Source organism: Onychomys torridus, chromosome 16 (assembly GCF_903995425.1).
Source record: "Onychomys torridus chromosome 16, mOncTor1.1, whole genome shotgun sequence".
NCBI classification, from domain to species: Eukaryota; Metazoa; Chordata; class Mammalia; order Rodentia; family Cricetidae; genus Onychomys; species Onychomys torridus.
In genome coordinates this window covers 60,224,282-60,249,629 of record NC_050458.1, presented here as the reverse complement: position 1 = coordinate 60,249,629, position 25,348 = coordinate 60,224,282, and the positions used below count along the sequence as shown (strand labels likewise).

The following is a 25,348-nucleotide window of genomic DNA, read 5'->3' as shown; positions in this document are numbered from 1 at the left end:
TAATCATGCTAAGGTCCCTCTACTTGTCAGACAGAGCAGGAATATCTCACCTTTTCTGGCTTTGGCCATAGTTCATTATTTAGTGTGTATGATAAAATATACATTGTCTTAGGGTTACTATTAGAATCTGAAACCCGGTGCCCCACTTCCTCCCAATCACTGCACTTCCTACCCTTTTAATCTTAAGTATGTATGGTTATCTACCAAGGTATCTACTTACCTGTCCACCAATAAATCATCCATCTATCATCTATCCATTCACCTGCCATCACCCATCCATTCACCCATCCATCTACCCACCCACCCATGCATCCATCCATGCATCCATCCATGCATCCATCCTTCCTTCCTTCCTTCCATCCATCCGTCCGTTCGTCCTTCCACCCCACCATCATCCATCCTCCGTTCATCATCTTATTTGTAACATCTGTTCATTCTAAGAAGCATGCATGCTTTGCTGAGTGTGTAGAATCCTCAGCTCTGCTCCTTGACCCCTGGGTACTTGAGTTTGGCAGGACCTCCAGAGGTCCCGGAGCTGTCCAGCAGCCTCTGGCTCCTGGCTAAGTTCTATGTGCTGTGTGTGCCTGGAGGCTCTCCAGCGCCCCGCCCTGGACAGAGAGCCTCTCAGGCAGGGCTGGCCAAGCTTCCCCGCTCACCACCCATCTCCGCCTGTCTCTTCCCTGTGTCCAGCTTCACCTAGGAGTCCTGCGTGCTTTGGCGGGGTTCCTTTCCCCGCCCGGGAGGGGGTTCCCTGCTTCCGGGGCTGCTGTGCGCAGCGAGTGTCTGAGTGCGGGCTTCCCTCCTTTGCCCGAGGCGGCCGGGTGCCTTGCCTTTCTTTGCAACCTCGCCTCCTGCGGCTGGGTGGTCCTTTCTCTCTGCCGGGCTTTGGAGACACGCGCCCGATTTCGAGGGGTGAGAGCAAACGCTGCCCATCAACTTGGCACCTGGCATTGAGACCCTAAAATCCCGACCGGAGGCTGCGGTGGCCGGCGAGCAGGCGGGCGAGGGTGGTGGAGGGCGGCTGAGGGCCAGCCTGGCTGGACCGGGCTCTGCTTGCGGGAGAGAGGCCGCCCCGCCCGCGCCCGCGCCCCGGCTCGCGCCCCGCCCTCCCGGAGCGGTCTCCGCGGCTCCAGGCTCTCGCCATTGTCTCCGCCTTTCCAACAGGTTCGGGCGCGGGAGCGCGGGCGGGTGCGGAGCGGCCCAGCCCGGCTTTCCCGGGGCCGCCTCCCTTCCTCCGCGTGCGCGCCGGGGCCGTGTGGCTCGGCGGGGCGCCGCTCGGTGCAGGTACCGGCAGGTCCCTGCGAGCCCGACCTGGCTGCGGCCCGCCGCGTGCGGGGAGCGATGCGCGCAGAGGCGGCTCCAAGTTCGGCGCGCACCCGGGGGGGCCGCCCCGCTCGGTCTTAGGCGTCTAAGCCCTGGTGGCGACGCCGAGGCGGTCGCAGGAGGGGCCGGCGCGGCTTTCCCGCTTCACTCCCAGCACCTCTTGGTTTTTATCTTTATTTTTAAAGAGGGAGACGATGGACTGAGCCGATGCACGCCATGGAGTCCCGGGTGTTACTGAGAACGTTCTGCGTGATCCTCGGGCTCGGAGCCGGTGAGTAGCCGCGGTGCTGGGCCGGGATGCTTCCCGTCGTGGGGTAGCCGCCCCAAGTCCCTCTGGATTGGGGAGCTCTGGAGGGCGCGGGTTTGCATGTGGGTCCCCTCTGTGCTTGTCCTGGGGATTAGCGAGGCAGGTCACGCCCTTAGGGTCTATGGCTGAGGGGGAACTTTGCACTGAGAGGGGCTTAAAGTAGGTCAGAGAGATGGGACCGGCGCTCTGCTATTTTAAGCTTGGCAGCGCGTCCAGGTAAGGCTCTCCGGTTGGAGGAAGGAGTCTCCTCGTGTCAGCACTTCCCAATATTGTCTCCAAGATGCGTTCTTTGCAGCTGTGGAGGCTTGCGTTTTAATGGCCCCCTTCCTTCTTTCTTTCTTTCCTACCCCTCTCTACTCTCGCCAGTTTGGGGGCTTGGTGTGGACCCGTCCCTACAGATTGACGTCTTAACAGAGTTAGAACTTGGGGAGTCCACGGCTGGAGTGCGCCAAGTCCCGGGACTGCATAATGGGACGAAAGCCTTCCTCTTCCAAGGTATGGCCCACTGCGAAGACCCTTGTTTGGTGGGAGGAGCTGGCTCCGAGGCTCTTGCTAACTTGGCGCTGCACCCCTGTGTCCCAGCTGGGGCAGGGGGTTCCTGTGTGCCCAGGGCCCGGATCTTTTAAAGTGGGGTGTTTTTTCTCATTCCCCACGCCCTCCTCCTCACTTAGTGCACTTGGCGGTTCTAATGGATAGTGCCTTAATTACCGACTAGAAACTCCAGAGGCAGATGGGTGATTTGGGCGTCTGGGGAACAATAAATTGTAACACAAACGCCTCATTTGGGCAGAACGGATTTGGGAAGGAAACAGGACAGCTCAATCTCGGTTAAGAGACTGACCTCCCAAAGTTTCGGCGCTGTGGTGCCCTCTGAGAGGAATTTCTTTACGGTATATTTTACCACATGCCACTGTACTTGAAGCAAGATTACCACGGAAAGCTTCCCATTCTGCCTTCTCCCCCAGCGGCAAGGGGAAAGGAATATACTATTAAAATTATTTTAAAACATGTCAATGGAACGTTCACCCAGAAGCACATCCCCTCATCACCATCATTGTATGCGCAGGATTTCAAAACTTTTTTTTTTTTTTGGAGTGAGTGGACATTGACTATTCATAAATGCCCATATTTCAAATCATATTTAAATGTACTGTGCAGTCAAAACCAAATTTCAGTAAAACAAAACAAAACAAAACCCCAGCCTGCAAATTGATTGAGCAAAGCTTTTGAAGACTGCTCGGCTTGTGGGAAGGTGTTTAGCTTGAGGGTCTAAAAGGTAGCTGAACGGTCTGTGGAGATCAGACTTTACTCATAGTGAAGCACAGAGGACCGCATGAGAGACAAGGGGTTTGTTTTCTGGTGCCCGGAGGGTCAAGGCGTCCTCCCCCACCACACACGGGGTTTTCTTTTGCTATTGGGAGCAATGTCTTCAAAAGAAGCGGTGCAACTTATAATTACCGAAGCGTTGGCTATGCAAAATGCAACCAACCCAGCACAGCTGCCTTCAAGAAACAGTCAGTCATAGGCTGCAACTTGGATGGTTCTGTGGTGGCGCTGTTGCCGCACATAGCCAGCGTGTGTCACCATGGACAGCAGCTCCTCAGCTGTGTGGGGGGAAAGGGAGAAACTGACATGTGTTGCATTTATTTCAGGCGGATTTGTTTTTCTAAGAAATTAAGATGTAAGCTAATTTCTTTTTAACCTGAGGGTATCAGTTAAAGTTCTTAAGTAGTGTTTTTATTGTGACAAGTGTTTATGATATTTTCTTTACTTTCAGATGCTTTGTGGAGGGTGGGGCTGGGATACTGAAAACAATGACCATATGTAGTCAAGGAAATAGAGCTCAATTGTCAGAAAAAATTCAGAGTTGAATATAAATGTAATTAGATGTAGAATTTTGGCTTATACAATGCATTATTTCTCTCTTTGATTTTTAGTCTCTGCAAAATGGGAACGAAGCTATTTCAGGACTTAATGGGTTGAGTAACTGGGGAGCTTTGCAAACCAAGTTTCTAATCATCAAAACCTGTTAGTCGTTCTGATAACCTCAAAGGTTCCATTAAGTCTTCTGAGGGGCACTGGCTTCCTATACAGAGTGTCCATCTGTCACAAGTGGGAACATCCAGGAATGTACATTTTATGTGAGACAGTTGGCCAACTGCACATTAGACAATTTGACAGTTTCTAGGCGATAGTCTCAGGGGATCAGTTTCTTTTTCTGGTTAATTTAAAACAATATTTATTTCTATATAAGTAGTCGGCTTCTTCAAGGTATACCTCATGTTCAAAAATTACATGGCAAGTACCCAGTGCTGTCTTTGAATTGTCCTCAGTTGGTGGATGCAAATGTTTCACAAATATAGTTCTCATTCAAAGATGTGAAATTACATTTCCTGTCACATTATGAGCATCACTTAGTGTATTAATTACTATCTACTGCTTACTATGTTCTTGTAAGGTGTATGATGTGTTACTGAGATACAACTTACCGAGCTCTAGTAATTTCTCTTACTGTAAGATTTGAATTCTGAAGCCAACAACAAGTGGACCTGTACCTGATTGGTGGTTCTGCATGGCCTTGGAAATGTCTTTCCTCAGATGCTAGGGGAGCAGCCGGTTTGTTAAGAAACCAGCCCTGCCTCATGGTGTTTCACTGCATTCCATGGGGTCTAGAGAGACAAAAGCATTCAGACTGTGAGGCGTTTTGAGGTTCCATTTATAGTGAATTGAGAATGCTGCCAGTATTTTATATAGCATGTAAAATGTCACTGCAGGAATAGAAACAAATTACAAAGCCCGTGAGATGCTCCCAGATTTCATACAAACTTCATGTACAAGTTTTCTGTGCTAGCATATACACTCTAAATAAGAAGTGATTTCTGAACCATCCATTGTTTCTCTGACAGATAACAAAACTACTTTCCTGTCTCTTCATATTGAAATAAGAAATTTGAAAATATGTTTGCCTCATGACATTTTCTTAATTAGCATTTTCATGTTTTGCTACTTCATTTTCTCTTCCTGATTTCTAAGATATATGCACTTCAGTGTTTTTGAAACTATGAATGGTTTTTTCAAATTACTGTGAAATATGAATCTATTACTTAACATTTTGTTTTATGCTCATAGTAAAACCTATACTTCCAAATCATAACTTTTTATGGTAACATCAGCCATAATATCACAACACCGCTTTATTGTTACTGAAATTTGATTCATAGTTGCTTTGAAAATTTAATGAGATTTAAAATTTAAGCATTCATTAATGCATGTGGGCTTTGGGTTCTACCTGTTATAATAATTACTTTATGTGACTAGGCAGTAGTTTGGGTTCTAGTCATTTTGGGGTATAATCTCACACAAAGCCAAAAACACATTTATGCCTTTAAAAATGCAGGAGTGTATCCTGCTAATGAAAGACTTGTAGCTCAGCATAAGGAGTTCCCACTCTAAGGACTATTGCAGCTGTGAAAAAGAATTCTCCCTTCCTTGCTTTGGAGTCTAGCTAGTATTTTGCCAGATAATGATCATAATTTTCTTTTCTCTGTGTCCATGAGACATCACAGGGAATAAAACATACACACTAGGCTAGCACGATTTTAACTCTTTGATCATAACAATTCATCTAGGCTTCTAAAATAGATAATCTCATTTGTTGTCTTACGCATATGCCTTCTGAAGTGTTTGCAGATTGTATAGTCTCATTAACCCTGAAAGGTAGATAGTATCAAAACTCTTTTTTCCTTAGCTGATAATTTAAAAGTAACTTTGCTACTATTACTTCTTAGAGAACTTTTGCATTTAGAAGGAAAAAGCATTCACAGGTATTTGGTGGTAGGCCAGTGATGCTGGTTGGTGACCGCATTAACAAGGATAAGGGTGATAAGGGAGCATGTTAGCTGTACCTCTCATGGCTGTGACCAGACACTAGAAAAAGCAAATCAAAGGAATGATTAGTTTTGACTCACAATCTGAGGGGCAAGACATGGAGATGAGAAAGGCTGTATGTGTGGTACAAGGAACATGAATAAAGGGTGGGGCATTTTGTTCATAGGAAGCTCATTCAGGGTGTGTCCTTAGTTAAACCTCAGGAGAAACATCCTCAAGGACACAAACAGAGGTATGTCTCTATCTGTGGTAATCCTAAATCCAGTCAAGTTGACAATGAAGCTTGACCATCATAGTGGGCATCTGTGAGCTTCAGGGCAATGGCTGCAGATGCTCTCTGATAGAGTAACAAAGCATAATGATCAGAGATGGGTTTAGGAACTTGGGAAATCCAAGTAGAAGTCACAAGTTATGCTACAGGGGTGAGGGTACTTCTCTAATGAATGCTGTTGTGAGTTAAGATCACCCATGGAAATTATTGTTGTACAATTACTGTACTGTTAGTGTTAGGCATGTAGCAAATCAAGAAGTCAGAGCTTCCTAGTGCATTAAACTTAACTACCAAACAACTATAAAGATAGTAATTTAATCATTATTAAGATGAATTATATGAAAAATGGAGAGCATATGGGAGTCTGTATGCTAGTTCAGGGAGGCTCAGGATTAGGGAGACTCTCTTTGAAGAATCATTTATAATGATAGCTAAAGTATATATATGTATATATATATATATATATATATATATATATATATGTATGTGTGTGTGTGTGTGTGTGTGTGTGTGTGTGTATGTGTGTGTGTATATATGTATATGTATACTTTATAGAGGCCGTGGATCTTCTGAGTGGAAGAATAACACCGCCAAAGAGGACATGAACAAATAGCTCAGGCCTAGAATGTGTACAATGCCTTGGAGAAAACAGAAGCAGTCTAGAGGACTGGAGATACAGAGGTTATGGTATGAAGCAGATTTGTAAAGCAGGGACTGGGGTCTGTGGTAGAGCATACCAACATAGCATAATTGAAAAGTTAGCAGTGTACAAAGATGTTTTATGTAGGTGGAATGAGGGGGTCCTAGAGACATGCATATTCTAACTGTTGGGACCTAAGTGTTTTGTTATGACATGGGGACGTTAAGGTTGGTCGTGAGCTTACTTTAACAGTGCTATCAGGGGTTATCTGCATAAGCCTTATATAGTCAGCAGAGTCAGAGTGCTATAATGTGAGACAGACTAACCCAGCCATTGCTGCATTTGAAGATGGAAGTACTCAAGAACCAAAAAACACAGGCGGTCTCCAGGTACTAGAAAAGGCAAGGGAACAATTACCCTTCTGAGCTACGAGAGGAGTACAACACTTTTTCTTCTTGATTTTAGTCCAGTGAAACTTATTTCGGACTTTTGATCTCATAAACTGTGAAATAATAAATACAGTAAAAGCTGACAAATATCATCATTTTTGTGGTGATTTATGAACAATAGGCAACTAATGTGTCTTGTTGTGTAAAAGTGGCTGCTTCTGTAAGCAAAACCTAAACCTGTGGAAGTGGCTTTGGCATTGGGCTTTGGGCATGGAGGATGTTGAGGATCATGTCAGGGTTTCCATTTTTAGGCTTCATACTGGTCGTAGTACTCTCTCAGGTTCTTTGAAATTCTGGGTGACCAGTTGTAATGTTTCCTTTTTCATGTCTGAATTGTTTCCTTTGAGTATCGTTTTGCTTACTTCAGCTGAAGTTATGCTGTGCTGGTTACAGTCACAAAACCTCCCTGGGTCTCCTCTGTTTATTTTATCTTTCTATTCCCTGCTTCCTGCTCAGGTTTATCTATCTATCTATCTATCTATCTATCTATCTATCTATCTATCTATCTATCTATCTATTATTTATTTATTGCCCAATCCTTATTGTTTCATTCCTCTGTTAGCTTTGAGCTTAGTTTGTTATTCTTTTAGTTCATGGAGATTCTGGACCAGTGAGGGATGGCTCCCATCTTCCTATAGCAGAAAGGAAGAGCATCTCACGCCATGCTCCTCTCAAACTCTTGTATGACATTAATTCTTTCAGTGAGGACGGAGTGCTCATGACTTACTGTTCTCCTAAGGGCCTCTGTCAATACTATCACTGTAGGTTTTGCATTTCAGCAGCGTATTTTGAAAAGACACATATATTCAAGCCATGTCAATACCACTGTGACTGGGAAAGACTTAATATGAAATGGTATTTGATATGACTTCTGGGTTTCTGACCCTGTCAGACATTGTCTGGTCTCCTAGGCCCGGCTTTGAAATCTCCACTGAAGCGTCGCTATTCTCCAACATTTTGTTCTGCACACCGGAAAAGCAAGTGTCACAGGTGACACTGAGGTCCGCCGCTAACTCAGGCAGTAGCAAGCATGACTCAGGCAAGAGCTGCAGTGACCCTCATTACCTTGATGGCTGAAGCACTGTTTCCCTAGGCGATCTTGTACCAGGAGGGAACCTCAGACCCCTCTTTTCAAACAAAGTCTTTCAAATAAGTCTATTTTTTCTCATCACTTTGACTGTGATGGACGGACTTTGTTTTATTCATAAAATGCCTGTAAGCCCCCCACCCTTCCCTCCCTCCCTCCCTCCCTCCCTTTCTCTCTCTCTCTCTCTCTCACATGCATGAATATGTGTAAGCATGCTTTTGGAGACAGGGTCTCTGAGTGACTTGGGGCTCTCCCAATGTGGTCGTCTTTCTGGCCAATGCATATGAAGGATCTGCCCAACTCTGCTTCCTCAGGATTGATGTTGCAAGCATGTGCCACATGCCCAGCTTTAGTTATTATTAATTTATTATTATTATTATTATTATTATTATTATTATTATTATTATTATTATTATTTTAAGACAGGGTTTCTCCGTGTAGCCCTGGCTGTCCTGGAATTTGCTCTGTAGACCAGACTGTCCTCAAACTCATAGAGATCCACCTGCCTCTGCCTCCCGAGTGCTGGGGTTAAAGGTGTGCGCCACCACAGTTTGTCCCTCAGTTTTTTTTTTTTAATATGGAGTTAAAAGACTGAACACAGGCCCCAATGCTTGTAAAGCAGCCACTTTCTGAGCCTTTTGAGACCCCCAGACTTAAAGACAGAACTACCATCTTTAGCAAATGCCCCCTCCTTAGCTCCATCCTTCCATGTCCTCCTTTTCTGACCAGACTGCATAATTTTCATTTCTTTCGGCTCTGTTTTCGTTGTTGTTGTTTTGTTCCTGGTTTTCACTGAAAATCTGGCTAAAGCAACCAATGATATTCACGAAGCTTCCTGGGGACTATGCAGACTTGAAATGTCTCCTTTAGATGAATTAGTCCTTCACTTTTCAACTCAGCCTCCTACAAAGCCTCAGGGTATGGGCAGAATGTATACAACTTACTGTCAGAGTGTGATCTAAACGCCTTCCAATCCGGTTTCCCTGAACCCTCCTGGACGCAGTCTTTACTCTGCATCCCTGTCAGCCTCTTGCTCTTCTGAGCTCCTGCACCACTCATTAAGTTCCATGACTGTAATCTTAACGTTTTCCAGTTTTTCACACTTCTGCAAATTTCGTTCATAAACCATTTCAAAGTCTTTTGAAAAAAAAAAAAAAGGTTAAGTATTGTAGCAGGAAGGACCCACTTGTTTTCTATGTTAATTTCTTTGTTTTTTGTGACAAAATACTTGAAATAAAGAAGAAAAATGTCAGTTTTGTCCCATCCCCTGCCTTTTCTTTCTGTTCATGAAGGGCTAGTTCAGTTGTTTTAGGCTCGAGTTAAGTCAAGACATCCTGGCAATGGAAGCTTGTGGCAGAGACAGCTGGTCACCTCACAGTGCCCTGGAAGCAGGGGGAGGAACAGCTGGGACAAGATGTAACCTTCCAAAGCACACCCACCCTGACCTAATCCCTCTGCATACTGTCTCTGAAGAATCCATTCAGCTTCAACTTTGTCAGTGGCTTAACCCGTCTAAGAAATTAGGACCCCTGTGATCCAGGCACATCTCAGACTGCCACCAACTGGATGTCCGTCGGGCCTTCAACATGTGGGTATCTGTTTTGATTTTTGGTGAATTGCTTGTATGTTTTTGTTTTTGTTTTTGTTTTTGTTTTTGTTTTTTGAGACATGGTTTCTCTGTAGCTTTGGAGGCTGGCCTGGAACTCGCTTTGTAGACCAGGCTGGCCTAGAACTCACAGAGATCCACCTGCCTCTGCCTCTGGAGGGCTGGGATTACAGGCGTGCACCACCACCTCACAGTGTGCTTGTATGTTTTTTACAAGGCTTTTGGGGATTACATCTGACTAGAGAGTTTGAACTTCTTCTCTCTATATATTTTTATATATTTTCCCATTTTCAGAACGTTTTCTCCAAATAAGTTGTCTTCTTCCTTTTCTGCCAGAGTCCAGCTCCGGATCAGGGCAGGTTCTGAAGTGGGTGGATGCAAGAGCAGAAACAGAGGAATCAGACACAGGACACTTCCTAGTTTCATTTTATGAGAGATGGACAGAGAGGAAGCACATCTTGGTATGGCTTGTCCTACTCTGACAACCTGTATATCTCACAGGCTTTAGTTATATACAAAATCATTTCCTCATGGCCTTTAATCATTGATTCCATAGTCTTTTCATGATACATACATTTTCTAAAGTCTTCTGTAATTGCATAAGCTTATCAAAGTAAAAGAAATAAAAAGAGCAAACAGCAAATTTCATAAGAACTAAAATCTAACATTATGATTAAATCAGTTCTTTTAACTCAATAGCTTTTTCCTTAAAAGTGGTGTCATAAAGCCTTGCGGTTACAGAAAAACTAGACAGGATGTCTGTATTAAGTTTGACTAAGTTAATAATCAGAAGTTGTTTCCTACTCCCAGTTAGTCCATTAATCTACTATAATGAATATCTCATCTTTCTACAGGAATCAAATTCCTTGGTCCCTTGTTTAAATTCTTTCTTCTATATCTGACATAAGATCACCACTCTTCCCCTTGACTTCTGAAATACCGTCTTCTGCTCTTTATTCTTCCTACACTCAGAGAAGTCCTGGTCTGACAAGTCTGCTCAGCAGCCAAGATGGTTTCCTTTGTGTCTCTGTCATACACTCCTGTTTCAATGTGGTCTCTATCTTTATTACAATCCTACAAAGAATCAAAGAACATCAAGATTCCTAAAACTGTTTACTTTGCCTTCAGGAGGGCACTAAGGCCTGCAGTTAATTTTATAATAAAAAATCTTTTCCTTGTCCATACTAGTTCAGTGTTTCTGGGCAAGGGATGAAAACCTAATAATTCAGTTATAGTTTGCCAGCTTCTAAACTTTCCCTGAGTTTTTCTTCTTAAATGATTTGTTCCAGATCCTATGTCTCATGTTTATGAATAGCACTTAAGTAATAAGTTCTATAGAAGACTCAATTTCTTATATAGCTAATTCTCCCAGGGAATCACCATAGGTTTTAAAACATCAGCTTTCTTAAGAATTGTTACATTTTCCTGGATCTAGCCTTTGGTGAGGGGCCCTTAACAGCAAGGAGTTCAATCATTAAACATGTCAAAGGCATAGGTAAGAGTTGTGCAGCAAATTTCACCAAGGGCAGTGAAGGGTCAGTCCAAGTTGTCCGAGCACTGTGGTCTTAATCAAGCAGCTCCTTTGAGATGCTTGGCACCACCATTTTTCACTCTCTCCTTAAATCCTTGCACCCTAACATGTACTTTCATGATCTTGTATCTATTTCCATTCAGACTATACATTTTCACAAAACACATCTTTGAGTAACTGTTTCTGATATTTTGTTCCACTCTGTTGCTTATTTTTCAGTGTGTGTGTGTGTGTGTGTGTGTGTGTGTGTGTGTGTGTGTGTGTGTGTGTGTGTATGTATGTGTGTATGTGTGGTGTTCATGCTAGAGTTCTTGGTAATGCTGTACCACAATGTAGGTATCGAAACTCTTTCTTAGACCCACTAGTGTGGATCAAAATTGGTTGAATAGTAGGGAGGATCAGGATTCTGTGCTGATAGGGGTGGCCTTGAGCCTCAGTCCACAGAGAATATTAGGTATTGATATGGGCCTTTTGTCTCTTTGTGGGGAGTCTGGGCCTGAGAGAACCAGCCAGAAACTAAGGTTGTATGCTGTATGATTGCTTCATATTGGGCTGGAACTGATGTTCAGGGCAGTGGAAGCCAGCCCAGTACTTTTAGGGGTCTGGGGCCCATAGCAGCCATGGATGGCCAGGCTTGAAGCCTGAGTTTGTGAGTGCCTACTTAGATTGCTTTGGAATCTCTGGGTTTATCATAAAGATATGTGGGCCTGAAGACCAAGTATGTCTGACCATTCTGAGCCTGGAGTTGTGTGTTCTGGTCTGGTAACAGGATAATCTCAGATGATTTGTTAATATTAGACTGGGTCCTAGGCCATGGAGGCTAGCCCAGTGTTTCATTTCACCAGGATAGGCCTATTTATAGCATGTGTTGCAGAGCTGGTTCCCATTTCCCTTTCTTCTAAGTGAAGACAGATTCTTCAGGTTATGGTGGTCGCAGTTGGGGTATGTGATAGGGACATAAAACCACCCCTCCTTCCTTTTTCAAGATGTCTTCTACCATTTCTGTACTCTATTTGGTAATCTGGCATCTGCTTCCTTTAGCATCTCAGATGGTAGTTTCACATCTGATCAGTGTCCAAATTGGCATTCTTTCTCCTACCATGAATAGTACTTTTGAGTCTTGGCTCACCATCTGGCTGATATGTTGTTCTTGGGACTTTTGAACCAATTTGATTTATATGATAGGCAGGAAAGATGGATCAGTGGTTTAGAGCACTGCCTACTCTGCCAGAGGACCTGGGTTTGATTCCCAGCCTCTGCAAAACTTCTAACCAACTATAATTCCAGTTTCAGGGAATATGATGTCTTCTTTTGATTTCCTGGTATACTGCATGCACATGGTGCACAGAGATACATGTGGGCAAAACACTCAATAAACATAACATACAAATTAAGAAATCTCAAAAAATTAAAGTTAGATGATATTTTTTAATGATTTACTTGGTGTCCTAGTGGGATAAGATTTGGAGTATTTGGTAATGGTGTGGACATGTTTTCTTATCATTTTGATGTAGATCTCCAGCAGTCGGGAGACAATGTGGTAGGTTGAATGATAATTCCCCAACTATGCACACACTAACTCTCAGTACATGTGGATATCATGTTATATAGCAAATGGAATTTAAGTTTGAATATGGAATTAAGGTTATTTAGGTAGTCAGCTAGCTTTAAAATAAGGAGGTAATTCTTATATTAATATGTCTGGCCAGACTGGGCAATCAAATATTTTATCCTGGTAGAGGGAGATATTTGAATCATTGTCAATATGACACATGGTGGGACTTGCTGGTCTTTTGATGATCCTTGCTGACATTGAGGGTGGGAGCAGACATGAGCCAGGGAATTTGGACAGCCTCTGTAAGCTGTAAAAAGGAAGAAAGCACAAGTTTTCCTGACTGCAAGAGGAACACATCCCATTGACACCCTTGGCTTTGCTTCCTCCAGTCCAGTTGAATTTCTGATGCCTGGACCATGAGGTAGTACACTTGTGTGCTTTGGTCTCTACACTTGGGGTGATTTGTCACAGCAGAAGTAGAGAAGTAGCAACTGAGGATTCATGTATAATTGAATTAAACTTTCTTTTGAGCCCTCAACCAACTCCCACAAGTATGTCTGTATGGTGGTGGGAAACTTGGTCTTGAACTTGACAGTTAAAATTATGTTAATCGTTCTTCAGAATAAATACTGTAATGGATTCTCTCCAGGATTTAACCATGTGCTAATTCTGAGAACAAACATTAAAATTGAGTGTCACTGAAAGAAATATGCCATTCCTTCTCCAAAAGTTAATTCAGGAGGCACACTTAGAAGGGGGAAAGAAAGAAGGCATGAATATTTTGGTAATGGGCTAGACTAAGTTAGCATATTTCTGGGCACTCAATGAGGATGATATTTTTGACAAGAGCAGCTCCAAAAACCTGAAGCCCTGATGGGCACTACCTTGGTTTGATTCAGAGCAGCTGTAGTCATTTGGGAGGGCAGTGGATAGTGCGTGTCGTGATCAAAGTGTCACATGCCTGAATGCTGAGATGATGAGTTACCGCCTTCCTTTGGCTTTATTTCTTCCACTCATTTTCTCCATGCTGGTTAAAGATCACATTCGTGCAGGCAGCTGTCCTTTCTTACATTTCTGCTGTTGTTTGTCTCTGACTCAATACTGACTAAGGTGCTAAAGGATGGCTCAGGTAGCACACATTAAACCTTTACAGGTGTGACACAACTCTTGTTGATTTACTTCCACTTAGCAATTATTCCTTGCTCTGATTCCAGTTTAAGAGACTGTAGGGGAAGAAAAAAGCAGAAAACAACTCTGTCTATCCCTTTTGGCACACCGAAGGGAGCTGGAATCTTGGGCATGCATACTTCAAGCTGTTCTTGCCAGTACCTCTGCTAACAGTTCGTGGAGGAGAAGTGCCTTTTTCTACAAAGGAAAGATATGGAATGATGGCTGAAAATCCTACTTAGCTGATCTTGACAAAAGAAAGAAATGGTAGAGTTAATTCCAAGTCAGTGTTCATATGCAGTTGCATCCGGGACCTAGGCTCTAGAACTGGGCATTTTGGGGTCGTCTTAGTTCTTTATCAACTAGTTGTATGAACTTGATCATATTAAGGAGGCTGAGGCAGAAGGTTCATAAGTTTGAGGCTAGCCTAGGCAGCTTAATGAGACCTTGTGTCAAGATGAAGCCTTGCAAGAGATCCTTCCAACAGGGGTTATGCAGACGCACTGGGGTGCATCTATCTCTTCAGTAAAGCATTTCATTAGCACACAGAAGGACCAAGGTCTAATGCTCAACACCAGATGAGGGCTTTATGTAAATTACAGCCAGAAGGAATAACACATACCAAAGAACACAGATGGAAACAGTTCCCACAAGAGTTACTGCAGGATAAACTAGACATACTCACATGTTTGTAAAGACCAATTATTAGGACAGAAAACAGAATAAGGTTCCAATGATCTCCCCCAAAGAAGCTTCTTTCAGTCCAGAATAATGAGTGTAAGCATATAATGGGCAAGGGAGGCTGTAATAAAGAGCAGGACCAAAAGCAACCTGTCGGAGAAAGGGTTTGTTTGCCTTAAACATCCCCATCCCAGTGCATCACTGAGGGAAGTCAGAGAAGGAACTCAACCAGGAGCAGAGGCAGGAACCTGGAGGAAGGAATTGAAGCAGAAGCAGAGGCCACAGAAGGGAGCTACTTACTGGCTTCTTTTCATGGCCTTTTCAGCTTGCTTTCTCATACACCCCAGGAGCCCACTTACCCGAGGGTGGTACCATCCACAGTGGGTCAAGCCTTCCAACATCAATCATTAATCAAGATATTTTTTTTTCACTTGAGGTTCCTGTTCTGCAGACGTGGATATGGTTAGAAGGAAGAATGGCAGGTTGGGATAGGGAGGAGTGTACCATGTCCTCACACACGCCTGTTCCAGAAAAAAAAGTCAGCACAGAGAACAGCTCTGTAGCTCCTCTCTGGAGTCAGTTTAACTTCTCAAGTACAGTGAGGTTTTCAGTCCTGTACTGTGGGGAGAATTGTTAAGCATTCAGAAAACAAGTGAGACCCCCTTTTACCCGGTTGGGCTGGGCTAGCCTCTGTAGTTGCTATGCATTTGCTGTGCTTGGTTAGCTATGGATTTGGATATATCAGAGAGGGTCCTCCAAGGAAACAGAACTGTCAGAATGAGATGAGGTGGATTTATTAGATTGGCTTCCATGACATGACCTGGGTAGTCCAGCAGTGACTCTCTTCCACTGGAGATGCTGAGAATCTGGTTGTTGTTCAGTCTACTCCAGCAGTCCCAATCTGGTACTGAAGGCCTTGGGGATTCCCAGAGTGCGCCTCATCTTCAACCTACATTGGAATCCCGAGAAGATTGGTTCTATCATCAGCAAAGGGATGAGGCAGCAACCAGACAGTTGAACTTGGTATCAAGAGTGAGGGCAAGCAGGCAAAAAGCTGTTTCCTTCTTCCCTGTCCTTCTCTCTGGGCTGCCACCAGAAGGTGCTGTACACATTTAGGGTGGGTCTTTCTGCTTCAGATAATCTGATCGTGGAAACTCCCTCACAGTAGTACACAGCAGTTTGCATTTTGGTTGATTCCAGATGCAGTCAAGTTGACAGCCAAGATTAGTTGACACATGACATGGTCATAGGCAGGTAAGATTTTAGGGAACCTGGAGTGGTGGTTCAGAAGCCAGTTTAATTTTGACACAGAAATTGAGGTAATGGTTTTGATCCTTTGCTTTTTTTTTTTCTTTCTTTGTTTTTGATCATCCTCTCTTGAACATCCCTTACCCTCCTTACCTACCCCCATCTTTCCTGTGTGAGGGCTGTAGGAGTATGTGTACACAGGTTTGCTTACCTGTGCTTGTGCCTGTGGTAGCCAGAGGTGAACTCTGGGTATCTTTCTCTACATCTCTCCCCCATGGTGTCTGAGACATGGACTGTCATGGAACTTAGAGCTTGCCACTTCAGATGGATGGTGGGCTAGCAATCCTTCAGTGTCTTCCTGTCGCCGAGACTCTAGCACTGAGGCCACAGGCATGTACCTCCACGACCAGCTTTGATGTGGATGCTAGGGATCAAACTGAGATGCTCATACTTATGTAGCAATCTCTTTACCCACTGAGCCACCCGCTTCCCTCTTGCTACCTCTTGTCCCTATCCCACCGCCGTCTCCCCCAAGGTTGGTGGCTGCCGCCTCCTAACTGCCTTCTTTGCTTTTTTTCTTGATCCCCTGAAGCCTGCTCTCAACATGGTTGGTCAAGTGATTTTTGTGAGCATTCAAAAAGCTCCGCCCTTCTGAATCTGGCATCCTAGCAGAGAGATAGGCAACAACTATTCGTATCACAACCTTGCTACTGATTTACCGCAAACTTTCTTTGGTTCTCTATTTAACTCAAGAGGAAAGATTAAGTTATTATGTCTATAGCATCCCACACAAGCACTCCTACTTTCTAAACAGTTTGTCCCTCTATCCCTTGTTCAGTTTGTCCCAGGTCTCCTCTTTGTTCCACAAATAGCTCCTTCTCAAGGGCCTGCACTGGCTATTCATTCTCCTGTTATCTATTGCCTCCAGATATCAGCATGCTTTTCCTTTTGCCCATTTTATGGGCTTTCTCAAGGAAAGACTTTCCAAAAGAGGCTTAATCTGACCGTCCAGTGAAAATACAATAAGTCTTCCATTCTACAAGTGTTCTGGACTCTAATCTCTAACATTATCACCTGGCATACATTGCCATAACTCACTCACCATTTTAACTGTTTGTTGTTCGTCAGCTCTACCAGAAAGCTCCAAAATGATGGAGATTTTTGTGTTTTAATCATGATGATGTATCCAAGAGCCTAGCATTAAATGAGAACTACACTTACTTAAGAAAGGAATGTGTTGTCTTGGTTTTGATATCTGGGGGTTTGGGAGTCTGCCTTGCTCCTTCTTCTGACCCCCTAGTCTACAGAATACATGCAATGTACTCAGTGACTGTTTAGTGACCAAACACTGTGACTTTAAGTGAGTCCATCCTAAATCCATCTTTGTAGAACGTTATAATGTTTGTATTTATGTGACTTCAAAAGAGTCAGAAGAACCCTTCATCACAGTGTTCTGCTCTTTAGTCGTAAGGAAAGCTGGGAGTTGAGAGACCTGGGGCACACAATGCTCAACATTACTCTGAGAGGCCTCTCTTGGCAATTCTGTAGGAGGCAGTGTGTTGAAGATCTTAGGCTTACTGAATGCTTCTTGAAAATGGGAGTTCAAACTTTCAGTTTGAAGAATTATGAATTAAAGAGTTAGTAGGGACATTGGTATTCATATAAATATACCAAGCAACATATAAACAATCATTTGGATTTTTGCAGATAAGGCAAATATACTGGGTTGTGTCTAGGGAACAGTTGCCAGGCTTGGAAACAACTCCAGTTGGGGTATTTTTGGAAAAGTTCAGAGAACAAACAGAGCACTGCAGGAATCCCTTGTAGGTGTTGGAGACTCGTGCATAGGAGCCTTAGACTGAGTTCAGTTGCTTAAGATCACGGAGTCCCACATGTCAGTCTGTAGCCTGTGTTTTTCCTACTGCCTTGGTAAAAGACTTCTCATGCCTCCGAGAGTGAATCCCAGGAGTCTATATTTTGAAATAGTTTCTTGTGGTGCAGATGTTCAGTCAGATCCATGAATTGTTGTCTCAAACCGAAGTGTCAAATATGGCCAGTAACCTGAAGTATAAAAACAGACCCTGAAAATATAAAATGCAAAACTTCATTATTATTTTATGGTGATTTTATTTTGAATAATATTTTGGATGTAGTGGCTCAGGTAAATGTATTATTAAAATACATTTTTTTTTTACTTTTTACATTTTTAATGTGGCTACTAGAAATTTAATTATGTGACTTACAATTCTAATACTTCTACTGGTGTAGAGGGCAAATCTAAGACCCACAAAGAAGTCAAGATGAGCCAAACTTTGTGTCAGTTTCAGAAAAATGCTTCCAGCTGCTTCCTTCAAAATTAGTTTGCTTATTTTTAAGGACTATCCATTCATTCATTTATTCATTCACCAAACATGTTTCTAATGTATCCAAGGGGTGGCAGACATTGGAACTGGATGCTGCCTACCATCCTGTTGACCTTGTTTGGAGGAAGAGGTGACATTCATGAGGATGCTATTCCTACATTTCATCAAATTGCTAAGGATATTATAAATGCAGATTTATTTAAAGTGTTACTAGTCCAGAGAGGCAGCTTATTGTGTGATGCTTCATTTATAAGTTGCTCATCCCTCGGTGATAGATTTCTAGAAGTTCTGTCATAGAGTAAGCATTAGCCTTATTGCTTTTGTTAATACCCTTCATTCCCTGATGTTCAGAGCAAATTAAGACACTTAGAAATAGTGTAAATCAGGATAGTATAAATCACGAAACTTAAAACAAATGTGCCTTTTTAGTCTATTTTAGGTTTTCAAATAAAAGTGAAGGGATCCTTCACTGTGGGGGAAGAAACATCACACACCAAATGGGAGTGAGAAATGTATTAAAATGTCTCAAAGAGGACTCATTGTTAGTTCAAATTTGAATCCAAAGACTTTGGATTTAGGCATTCCTGGGAGTTTAAAACATTTAATATTTGGATGCTGTTCTGAGACTAACTTCAATCAGATGATTTTTATTAAACTCTTTCACCTTGAAATTCAGTGACAGAGATTGTAACTAATTTAAATGTGGCTTTTAACATTTGTAATTCAGGTTGGGGTTGCCCTCAATAAAGTCTTCCTCCAATTCATCTTTAACTTCCACAGTAAAGAAGAAACTCCTAAACTAAAGGAGATTGCTGTAAATTATACATTGTGTAAGACTCAAGATGTAGACTTATTGGTAGAAGATGTGAGAACTTAGAGTTCAGAGTGGAGCATGGGAACTTACAGGAAGCAAGGCCTATGAGAGAAGAAGAGCATGCAGATACTGACTGTCACTCACCTTGAAGACATTGAGACTCGATGTAGAGTTATCTTTTTAAATGTTTCTATAAATATCTCACTACCCATCTTATGGATGCCTCTTTAGAGCAAGACATCTCAGTGCATTGTATCTCTTCTTTTTCCATGGGGTCCATTTTTAATATTTGGGTTGCATGTGCAGTCAAAATGATAGAATTTGCATTGTTCTTTGGTAATGTATTTTCAAATTGTGACATGTTTCAGGGACTATTAAAAAAAATGGATATTCACTGTGTGAGTCACTGATCTGGATTGGGAGCCTTTGAGTGGAGAGAACCACCTGTTTAATGGATGATTACTCTTTATTTTGCTTAGCAAATTAGTAAAGCTGGGGAGTGAAGTTAGGAAAAGGCCAGTTAGGATGCGAAATCTTGTAGTGATGGCCGATTTCTACCACTTTCTGCATCATTAATTACACAGACATTAGGCAAGGGCAAGAAGGGCTATATGTAAGCACTCTCATGGCTGCTTGTGGAGGAACTAGGAGGAGACGTTACCCCTCCTCCACACACACTCAAGCTGCTCTCTTATGGGAAAGACTGGCATGATGTAGCAGGGTTCTCTCGATTTGCAGTTCTGAAGGCATAGCAACTGAAGTGTGCTACTGGAAATTTCATTTTCTTTTCTACCCTATCTTAACAGAAGATGTAAATACTTTGGTTTTTAAATTTTTTTAAATAATTTAGTTTTTAAAAATGTATGTTGAAATGTGAACCCATAGGAAGAAATTCTTTAAGTCATTAAACAGGTATAAAATTCCGATACAAATCTCTCCATTTAAAGAAAGAATAAATCAAATTCTCTGTCTGCATTCACAGCGGTATTTTAGTGGATTAAATATATGAAATTCAGCCAAAATAAATCTATAAAAATATGAGTGAGGTCATGGGAAGTGTGAAATAAATGTTCTTTCTGCAGAGAGACTTATTTTTAATTAGAGAAGACAGAACAGACTTTGCTGCAAAACAAAGGATCAGATGTTTCTGAAGGGCAAAATCTGTCCCTAGGGCATTGTAGGTATTGAGGAAGGGCAAGCTGTGTCAGAAGACTCCACACACCAGATTTAGTGTTCCCTGTGCAGGGTGCAGAGGGATAAAGCTTACTCTCTCGGGGGCAGATCCTTGCCAACAGGCCTTTGCACATGGTATACTGCCCCCCCTGTAAGAGTGAGCCAGCCACTCTGCCCCAGACCCTGCTAGAGCTAATTCTTTTTGTTAGGCATTTCAGAATTCTATGTTTAGAGCTATTCTTTAGATCCACCAACAGCTGTAATATGTATCAACAAATGATTCATAAGTGAAAATCGGAACTGAGAAGATGGCTCATCATATTCCATATACACCTTACACACACACACACACACACACACACACACACACACATACACACGAAGAAAAAGGAAAAGTGGTAGCCACATTAAAAAAGAGCATGCTGAAGAGATCCTGTAACTGTCAATCATCCTATTCTCTACCCTATCCCTATTCATCCTTCCTTCCTTCCTTCCTTCCTTCCTTCCTTCCTTCCTTCCTTCCTTCCTTCCATCCACCCATCCATCCACCCATCCATCCATCCATCCATCCATCCATCCATCCATCCATCCATCCATCCATCCATCCATCCATATATCTATCTATCATGTCTGTCTGTCTAAATATCTATCTGTATACCTATCTATCTGTCTGTCTGTCTGCCCATTCATCCTCCATCTGTCTGCCTGTCTGCCCATCCATCCATCCATCCATCCATCCATCCATCCATCCATCCATCCATCCATCCATCTATCTATCTATCTATCTATCTATCTATCTATCTATCTATAGTCTGTCTGACTATATCTTCTATTGCCTGTTTTTTGCCATTCTGTAGGTAAAGGCCTAGAACTCAACATATACTAAGCAAGCTTCTAGTCCTTAACTGTATTCTCAGATCTTCAGTTATACATTTACATTTGCATATTTTGTTATTTACATGCAGTCATAAGCCTTGGCTTCCCCAAGGCTTTAGTATGTTGGTGTCTAATCATTTTTCTGAAAGAAAACACCTTCACCAAAATTCTTACTAAGTTTCTTTTTATGTTTAACTATAATCTTTACTTACAGTGTGAGTTGATTTCTCCTTGTGACTTATGATATAGAAGGTGGGTGAGCCTGGAAGACTCAGCCAGTCAGCTATTGCAGATGGTCCACAGAAGGCTAGTAATGTGCTCACCAGGGAGATTTGGGTGGTTATACTGCAAGCAATAGCTGTGTAGGGTGATTTTGTTGACCCCACCAGTAAAATAGAAGTGTTGTGTTACTTGGTAGATAGCATTTGTAGCTTTCTAGCTTAATTTTATTCATTATTATGCAAATAGATTCATATAGATATAAATATTTTAAGTATACTATATATAAAGTGTCATTTTTAGACTCCTCTATCCTCTTGATCAGCCCTGAGAACTAAATGATATTCACCCACCTTTTCCAACTCCTTCATCTGGATTTCCTGTTTTTTTCTGGGACTTGTGTGCAACATTTTCAGAAGTCTTTGCTTGCTTTAAGACTGATGTCCATATTTTTGTCAACAGTGGTTCCGGACTCCCTGTGGGAGCAAGTACCATTTAATGGCACTGCAAGACTTTAAGGACATCGTCACCATTTTAAATTATTTGTTCATTTTATTGCTGTTTGCCTTTTCTTCAATTTGGCAGATTTTACAGTGACTCTGTGGAGCTGTTTATAACTCTCCTCAACTAGACCCATTTTGTTATTTTAGCACAATACTGATATTAATTATTTGTGGAATAAAATATTACTATTGAGAGTAATCTCTTCTTTTGTATGTATGCATATATGTGTATGTGTGTTTGTGTGTGTGCAAGTGCATGTTTGGGTGTATGTGCACATGGGTACACATATCTGTGGAGGCCTGAGGTTAATGTTAGCTGTTTTCCTCAACTGCCCTTCACCTTACTTTTTTGAGATGGTTCTCTCGCCAAACCTGGAGGTTGTTGATTGGCTAGTCTGGCTGGCTAGCAACCCCAAGCATTCTGTCTCTGCCTCCCCATCATGGAGAGAATAGCTACCTCTGTGCTGTGTGTTTTACATTGGTGCTGGAGATCCAAACTGAGGACCTTATCCTGACACAGCAAGGATTTTACCTCCTGAGCCATCTCCTCAGACACAATTATCTCTTTCTTGATACACTATGGTTCAAGCTTAATTGAATCTTATCTTTAAAAATTAAATTATAGAAATAATTGTAAATATCAAGTTGTTAAACAAGCCATTGTTATATTATGACTTTAGAGAAATACAAAATATTTTTGAAGTGCCTCTCTTTATTTGTTTCCTAAGTATTAATAATTCATAAAAGATATCCTTGTTCTCCCTCTCTAATTTTCCCCAATTTGCAGATTTCCATTTCTGCTTGACTTGTTTTATATTTTTGTAGTTATTTGTAAATGTGCATTATTTTATCATTAATAATAATTATAGCTCACTAAATTAGTAGTTTGAGCTCTCAAAATTATCACTGTCCTTATAAAACTATTTTAATTTATATCTATTTTCGTCACAGTGTAATTAACATGCAATTAAATACATAAACCTTTCATACTTAGTCTGATGCACTTTGATGATTATATACCTAATATTGCCTTATTTGGGACATTAGTTCCTAAGTTTCTAGGTAGATGTTTATTTAATGTTTAAGTGGTTAGTTATGGAGCTTGTCCATTTTGTGTGAGTTTGTACCACAGTCACATATGTGAACAGAACACATGCTCAATATCTTATGAAGGTTTGTGTTCTGGTCCTTGACTGTACCTGCTTCGGGAGGTGTGAGAGGCATCTTATTATGGATTTTATTTATGCTTTTTTGATGTCTCTTGCTGTACCCAACTGACTTTCACATATTTTCTTTTTTTGTGAAATAACTATTCAGTGGTTATGAAAGGGAATTTTTCATCATTTTATTGTTGGTTTTTAGTATTTCTTCATATATTGGAGATATAAGTCATTTGCCAGACATTAATTTTGAGAGCATTGTCTCCTAGTCTGTATAGCCTGTCTATTCATTTTCTTAATGGAGTCCTTTGATGGACAGATATATTTAATTTTGATGGAGTTCTACTTTATCATGTCTCACTCCAAAAAAAGTTATATATACTTAATATTTTTAAAAAAACCCAAAACACCAAACTTCTTGACTTGTGAATTCTTTTTTTCCCCTTAATGTGGAAATAGAACAGAAAGAAACAGACTCCAATAGTAATAAGTTTGTGGAAAATGGTATGGCTTACATAGTCCAGGCAAATAACAGACGTGATTTCTTGGAGTTGGACTGAATTATAAGGAACAGTGAGGTGGGAGGATTTGGGGAGCTAGGCTTGCCTCAGGGCTGCTTAGATTCATATTGACCTGTGTGCAGACATATGAGGCAGTGGGGTGCTAGCAGCTTGTCAAGTTGCCTTACAGACTTATTGAAGTCTGTTTACAGAAATCAATTTTTGTTTAATGCCTGCTGTTTAAAGTATTAGTTCTTTTCATTTGGAAAGCAGTAATCAGTATATTGAAGAAAATAAAATAATTTCTCAGATAGTCTTGACTTCCTATGTATTTTGTTCCCTAAGATTATGAATCATGAAGACCAGGATATGGCTTTGGGGACCATATACATTGAGGCATAACTTGAGTGTTTTGGAGGACTGGCCTGTTGCTGTGGGTCCAGGGGAGGAGTAAGTGCCAATATCTTATTCTGCCTCTGCTGCTCTCTGGAAGCGCTGTCCGACGACACCCACTTGTTGCTGTGTGTCTTATTTGCACTTTTAGATCAAGTCTGTGCTGTCCCGTGTGCACTGGCCTTCTGCTAGCCTGACCAGAATCTGGTGGTGTCTCCTGCCCATCTGTCTTATCCTAGCGCCTGCTGATGTTCCAGAGCTTTCTGTGGCTGGTTGCAATTCCTGTTGGGGCCTAGCTGTAGTAGCTGGCTTTGCTTCACCATTCTTCATGAATCTCCTCCTCTGGAAAGGTTCCCAACTAGACTTGAGGACAGTATGTAGCATTTCCTCTCCACAACCTGCTGGATTTGGAGTTGTTCTGCCATGGATCCCCTCGGTTTCTACTGCGCTGCCATCAAAGCCATTATCTCCTTAAGTTCATGCTGGGAATGGGCATTTGTCTTCCTCTGTCTCTTTGACCTCACTTACCTATACAACTTTGTTTCTCCATTCTCCACATGAAGACTCTCAGGAAAGGAAAGTCCCCCTTTAAAATGGATTTATTTATTTAGAGAGATGGGTAAACTCATATCAGGTGCCCTGGAACACCTGTGCAGATAAGAGGACAAAATCTTTTGTCTTTTTCCATCACATGGGCTCCACATATCCAGTTCAGGTTGTCAGCCTTGGTGACAAGCATATTTACCCTCTGAGCCATCTTTGCAGCCCCAAATCTCCATCTCCCTCCTTTGCTATTTTTTTTTATTTTCTTACTACAACACTTCAATAAATGGGGTTTTAAAAACTAGTAACATTTTATGTTCTTATTTATGTCCTGCTCTCTCACCATAGAAAAGGTATTTCATACACTGCTAAGGAACTCAATGAGCCACATGTTACAACCTGGCCTTGTCTCCTGTAAGAGAAGAATGAGAAATTTATGAATCCTCCCTAGAAGTAGCAGCAGCTTCAAAAGGCTACAGAGTCTCAGAAAAAGCCCATTTTTTGAATTCTAGAAGTTGAACATTACCTTGGCTTTTTTCTTCTTATCCCTCTGCATCACACAGGTCTTCTGCTCAGGCAGGAGGATGCTTAGGCAAGCCCAGCTGGATGAAATAAGGAAGGAACATTCATAATTTATAAAATATTGTCCCTGTTGTTACACATAAGTAAGTAGAAATAATCCACTGTGTTAAGTTGACTGTATTAGTCTCGGTGGGGATAAACTATAAATTATAATAGGATATATGATCCTAATACTTCTTTTACCTTAGTTAGGAAGATAGAATTTAATAGGTGTAAATGCATGTAAGTAAGAAAATAATGTTATACTCTTATTTCATTGTGAGAATGAGGTTTCAAATACCTGTCCTGCACTGATGACCTTGGCATAGCACAAGTTGCCACACTGCCGCTGGTAACACTGATGACTGACTGTGCAGACTGAGTTCTCAATTCATATGGTGATCCTTTAAGAAAATACAACTTATATTCATTTATAGAGAATTAAGTTCTGTGAAATTGTTACCAGTTTCTTCTTTTACAGCGAGGATGT

At 41.9% G+C, this 25,348-nt stretch overlaps 1 protein-coding gene across 2 annotated transcripts in view; it reads left to right on the top strand.

Annotated features, from left to right (window-relative positions):
* The first annotated feature begins 793 nt into the window (after positions 1-793).
* Positions 794-25,348, top strand: part of Nell2 (neural EGFL like 2) — a 286,357-nt gene continuing 261,802 nt past the window's right edge. Inside the window, exons 1-3 of one of the 2 annotated variants that reach the window (XM_036208219.1) lie at positions 794-912; positions 1,509-1,594; positions 1,997-2,125. In XM_036208219.1, the coding sequence (XP_036064112.1) occupies positions 1,531-1,594; positions 1,997-2,125 (193 nt within the window). In that variant the 5' untranslated portion in view covers positions 794-912; positions 1,509-1,530. Of the gene's footprint in view, positions 913-941; positions 1,165-1,508; positions 1,595-1,996; positions 2,126-25,348 lie in introns of those variants that run through there. The other variant, XM_036208218.1, reaches the window with a different exon arrangement.